The sequence below is a fragment of the Desmodus rotundus genome, chromosome 1 (genome assembly GCF_022682495.2).
Source record: "Desmodus rotundus isolate HL8 chromosome 1, HLdesRot8A.1, whole genome shotgun sequence".
Taxonomy (NCBI): Eukaryota; Metazoa; Chordata; class Mammalia; order Chiroptera; family Phyllostomidae; genus Desmodus; species Desmodus rotundus.
In genome coordinates, this window is record NC_071387.1 from 27053648 (window position 1) to 27059647 (window position 6000).

The following is a 6000-nucleotide window of genomic DNA, read 5'->3' on the forward strand; positions in this document are numbered from 1 at the left end:
TGACTATATTAATATGTATGGGGGGTTTCTTTTGTGCATTGGGAGTGATGAAAACATTCTGGAATTAGATAGTAGTGATGGTTGCATAACTGTGTGAATATTCTGCAAACACTTAATTGTATACCTTAAAAAAATTTCAGTGCCCTCAGGGTTCAATAAATGCTTACTGATGAGGGGACAAAGCCCAGATGTGTCAAATAGGAATTTCCACTGTATATGTTTACAAGAGACTAATAACCACCTCTTTCAGAAAGATAAGGCCCTCAAAGGCAGGGATGGCTTCTCATAAACAGTATTTCCCTTACCGTCTAGTATATGTGATTACACTAAACAGGTATTCAATCAAGGTTCACTAAATAAATTAACAAATACCCACCAGCACTGCAGAAGTGCCCCTCCCAAGATTCCATGCTAATTAGGGAAAAATCACTTTTTATTCCCAAATCCTGCCCTGCCACTAATCTAAGAGGAGGCACTTCTCCTCATCTGAAATATATGCTATGCACTTACACCAGCCTTGCCACCGTATCTCAGTCGAGAGGACACACTTCCAACTCTCCCGACATTTTTAAAACCTACTTCAAAATCTCTACCTTGTCTATCACCAAATGTGACTTAATAGCCTCTCAGTATGTTTTTATACCTCTTTAACCATATTCCCTAAGAGAGAACTATCTCACATATTTAGCTTCCTCCTTCTTCTCACTCTAGAGCCAAAAAGGACCATTATCATTACCTTCATGTTAGAAATAAGAAAAAATGTCAATGTCTAAGGTCACTTTTCTTCAAAGTTCATCTTTCTTCGCATGAATCATGCATTTCTAAACTCTTTTCTCTTTAGATGAATGGGGAACTTTTTAATAAGTTACATTTTAAAAGAATAAATACAAATAAAGCAGTAAGTATAAAGTCCAGAATGATGATCGGAGAGCTGAGGCAAGAGGAAAATTTTAAGAGTAAATAAATAGAGCTTGTTTAGAATAAGAAGAGCTAAACAAAGGGCTCCCTGCTTAGGGAGGATGATGTAATATCAAGAGACGACAGGGACAAATGCAGACCCATGCAGCTTCTTCGCTGCGTTTATCTTCATCTAGGAGTGTGATCTGCAAACTGGGAAGCATAGAGTTCTGATAAAAGGGAGCTAACCATTTAAGGTAAGTGGCATGGAGAATGGACGGTAATGGAATACAGAGGTAGCTCAAAAGAATTTGCTTTCTGATCCAAACAAATCACACCTCACGATACTGAAAAACTTTTAGATCTGACTGCTGATTATCTAAGCTACCTTGACCGGGCGCCAAAAAGACCAGGAACAATAGAGTGCATCCTCAATTTTCAAAAACGGAGAGATGCAAACCCAGAAAAACATCTATGGGTAAACTTGCCACATATTCCCTACAAAACTGTAGAACGGGTAAATAAGTTTTTGAACACAGTAAGAAGAAAAAGCCACCGTGAGGTCTTTAGTAAGGCAGGATACACAACGTTTGCTTTTTGGTAAGATTACTGAAATGAAAAAAAGGGAGGATAATACATACATATACATAACTAACAAGGCAATCTAATAGAATCTTTAATGATAGGCCAGTGGAAAAAATGAAAAGTGTTGAACAGCAGAAGCTCGAAAATCTGTTACACTCTTCTAGGAAGATATTCTAGCTGGCTGGTAGAATATCAGGTTGATTAATATATCAACATCAACCACTTTGGAAGGAAGTCTCCAGTAAAACATCACAGAATTCCATCCTTTTCCATGATCTAGACAACTTCTATTAATTTAATAAAGCCACAGACCAGCTCTTCACATTTGCAAGGGCCACACAGCTATGAGTGACCCACCACACACAGCCTAAGAGGGTCAGGCTCCAGAAAGGTGAGTAGGCTGAAATTAGGGTCCAAAACCAAAAATAAAAATCAACAGTGGGTCAATATCAGCATTTAGATTTTAAAAGTCAAATATATAAAGGAGTAAATGTGGAAAATACCTGGGTAATAAAAGCCACAAAAAATCTACATAATCAAGATGCGTTAATAGATGCAGATGTTCAGACCCAATTACTCTAATTCTCTAATTAATCAACTTAAATTTTTTCCCATATGAATCATTCCCAGAAATTCATCCTAACAAGAATCTACAAATGTAATTTAGTTAAAACTCTAGCTTTAGGCTCAGAGTTATTCAGGTGTCTCTTAGCATTAGAAAACATTTTATTTGGCCAGCCTAATTCATTGACATTTACATCAATAAATCCTTAAAGAAGGCTCAGATATTATTAAATCCAAGTCCTTCTTTTAATAGAAAAGAAAACTAAGAAAATTAAGTAATTTGTTCCAAACAACACAGCTGCTTAGCAAGGGCCATGGCCCCCAAATCAGTCTCCTTTTCCTACACCACATGGTTTCTGGACCTCTATGTCCTTTTTTAAAATTTGTACCATGCACTAGAGTTAGAAAACATACACAAAAACATCCATCAACACTACATTTTGCTAAGGAAAAATTAGCTTAGCAAGAACAAATGACTACAGCACATTAGCCCATAAAATATTTGACATGGTGTGATCACTTACAAGTTTGATAACCAATAATTTACCAAAAGGCACTCTAAATACAAATGGTTTTTATTCTCAACCATTAGTGTGTGATTACTTATTAAAACATTATCCCATTTAACATTAGAAAAATAAAGTAAAAGTTATTACATGGATGGAAAAGCTTTTAACGGACTTCCCATTAAAATCTTGTGTGCTCAAAATCTTGTCCCCATCATAAAACGTACCATTATGAAAATCATTAAAAGACCTGAGACCTCCAAACCTAAACAGCAGGCCAAAGGTTTTCTTCAGTTAGGGTAGCGCAAGAGTCTGTGCTAAGGCCTCTTGCTTCCTCCCCACTCCCCGAGAAACAAAGCCCCTTCAGCAGCCCAAAGGTACAAAGGTTGCCTGGCAGGCAAGCCAGCGGATCCCCAGTGGCCTGAAGTCCATCCTCCCCTTTCCCCTCCCCCTGCCTCTCTCCCTCCCTCCTGCCCAGTCTCTTGTCCCATCCCCATAGTTTAAAGAAGACAAATGGAGAATTGAGAATTTATAAAAGAGGAAGTTAGCAAGGCTGTGGCTTATGATCACTAGCATCTGCTGGGCCAGCTCCAGGAGGACCCACCCACCCCTAAATGAGACCTGGATGCCTCTCCTAGCCCCAGGGCTCCTCTGGGACCCCTTTTGAAAGGAAGAGGGGACTTCACTGCCCGAATACCCTCCTCCCCGTCCCATCCATTAGAGCCCCAGCAAGCTCTTTGTTTCTAACAGCTGGGGGGTGGGGGGCGGCGCGGAGGGGGTGCAGGCGGCCTCAGAGTGAGGGGAGAGGTCACTCCCTAGCTCCCGTTGCTGCCAATCTCCAGGCCCTACTGCAAAACACACAAATACACATACAGGATCATTCCCTCGTTCCACACCACCTTAATAACCCAGGGTCGCACCTTGCTACAGGAAGCACTGCCTGAGACCTAATTACCTCTTTCTATTACCCAAACCCTACAAAGGATGACTCCCTAGTTCCCTCCCTCTGCATCGACACAACGGGGTTCACTCCAGGACCCGCATCCTTCAAACTCAATGTGTATTCCAGGGCATGTCCCCCGAGCCCCAGGTTTCAGCCACGTACAACACACGAAAACACAGGGTCACTTCCTGGGCCCCAGAACTATTCGCTGCTCAGACCCACAGACCCGAAGTCACCCAACCCCCCAGCGCGCTCACCTATGCACCCAAAGGACACCTATACATACATACATACATACACACACACAGTGACTCTACACCGCCAATCTTCGTCCTCTGGGCCTCCGGTTCCCTTTACTCACACCAGCCCTTGGAGACCCCAGTGCCCTAAGGAAAAACCTCCCCAGCACATGGTCACTCCCCTGGCCCCCAGTCTCGGCCCCCGCCCCTCACCGTCACACACGGACACACACACACACACACACACACACACACACACACACACACACAATCACTGCCTAGGGCTGCACTCCCCCCCCCCCAGCCTTCACAACACAAACACGCGCTCCGCGTGCACACCCACGATCACACCGGGAGCCCCGGCCAGCTGCCTGCGCCTCACTGGGTCCGGGCCTCACCACCTCCCAACACGCCGGGCCACCCTCGCCCGGCCACTCGACACACATGGGCTCACGCACGGCCACTCCCCATCCCCAACGCCGGTCCCCAAGTACGCACGGCTGGGTCGCGCCCCGTCCTCCGCCCTCGAACGCCCTCGATCGTCCTCGGGCTCCGCTCCCCGGGACCCCCGTGCCGGGGCCTTTCCCAGACTGGCCTCCCGACCGGGAGAACGGGGTAGACAACGGACGAGGGAGGGGCCTCGGGGACGGGCTCCGGCCGGTCCTACCTGAGCAGTTGATGCTCTTGCCTTTGCCGCCGGGACACTCCCCGCCGCTGCCGCTGCCGCCACCCGCAGGCTGGTTGGACGCACGGGTCCCGGGCAGGGAGAAGGCGAAGAGCAAAAGCACGGACGTGTAGCAGCAAAAGGCGAGTGGGGGCGCGGCAGGCAGCCGGAGCGGCGCCTCAGTGGCCGCGGCGCCCATGGCTGGCGCCCCTGGACGGCGGGAAGCGCAGGGAGCTGCAGGCCCGGGGCATCCAGCCGCGCGCCCAGAGCCCCGCCGCTGCCACCGCGACTCCTAGCAGCCGCGCCGCTGCGCCCGGGCGCAGTCCCTCGGCATCCCCGTCCCACCCGCTGCGTCCGCTAGGCCCCGGCCAGCCGCGCTCGGTACCCAGTCGGAGGGTCGGGGCGCGTGCGAGGGTCGCGGGCGCGCGAGGGTGCGCGCGAGGGTGCGAGCCCACGTAGGGGAGACCGAGGCTCGGGAAGCGAGCAGGCGCGCGGCGGGTGGGGGTCGCGGGCCAGGCCCAGCCCCTGACTCGCCTCCTCGCCGCTGCTTTGTGTCCGCGGCCGACGCCACCGCTTCACAAAGACCCCGGCCGGCCCGGTGAGGGGCGCGTGACAGAGCCGCGGGCGGGAGCGGCGGCGGCGACCCCGCCCCGCGCACACCCCCGGCGCCCGCGCCGGCAGCTCCGCCTCCGCCCGTGGCCGGCGCCGCCTCCGGGGGAGCTATTGTTCCTGCGGCGGGGCGGGAGCGCGGCTGGCGGGGGTCGCGGCGGCCGCCCCGCGGTCCGGCCTCGGTGGGCTGGCGGGGCCGGGAAGCTCCGTAGGCATTACCGTAACAGGTATTTTTGCCGTCCTTTGTAGGTGCTTTGAAGTCTTTCTTCGCCCAGCAGCTGGATGGGAGAGGAGGGCTAGTGGTCTATTATCTTTTTTTTTTTTTTTCTAGGTAAAGAGACTGAGCCCTGGAGAGGTGAAGGTGACTTGTCCAAGGTCGCAGAGCAAGAAATGGGCAGGATCAGAATTGGAACCCAAGTTCTGACTAAGCTATGTAGTTCTTAGCTATGGGAGTAAATAGCTAAATTTCTAGGATCCTCACCCCCACCCCATTTCCACATACTCCAAACTGAATTTAAAATACTGTTTTAAAGTAAGGGATAAAGTGAAGAAATAAAAGGGAGTCACCGTAGTCAAGCTGCCAAATTACTAAAATCAAGAAGATTAAGGTATGAGGAAACAATTCTATTCTTGTTTTAACCAGCCTGGGAACTTTAACTTTTTGAACTTTCTAGTCCTGCATAGGGATATATTATGCATCAAAGCGCCAGATAACCCTCTGATAACCGCCTGAAGGACCAAGGAAAGAATGTTCAGGTATCCAGAATGTCACATTACCTGACATCCATTGCCCAGACCACTGGTCATCTAGAACAGCAATTTTCAACCAGTGTGCTGCAAGAATTTTTTAAACATGCAATACGTGACTATTTAGTCATGGGCATTGACCTCTTTCCCCTTAGATTGTCAGGGTTTTTTTTTTTTTAATGACAACAGCTGACACAACAATAGCCGTGTGGTATGAACGAATCAAAATTATACATTTTTTGTCAG

At 48.8% G+C, this 6000-nt stretch overlaps 1 protein-coding gene across 1 annotated transcript in view; it reads right to left on the minus strand.

Annotated features, from left to right (window-relative positions):
* TMEFF1 (transmembrane protein with EGF like and two follistatin like domains 1) overlaps nt 1-5040 on the minus strand; it is a 79421-nt gene extending 74381 nt beyond the window's left edge. Inside the window, exon 1 of the mRNA XM_024559961.4 lies at nt 4402-5040. Within this exon, the coding sequence (XP_024415729.3) occupies nt 4402-4597 (196 nt within the window). The 5' untranslated portion in view covers nt 4598-5040. The remainder of the gene's footprint in view (nt 1-4401) is intronic.
* Nucleotides 5041-6000: the final 960 nt, after the last annotated feature.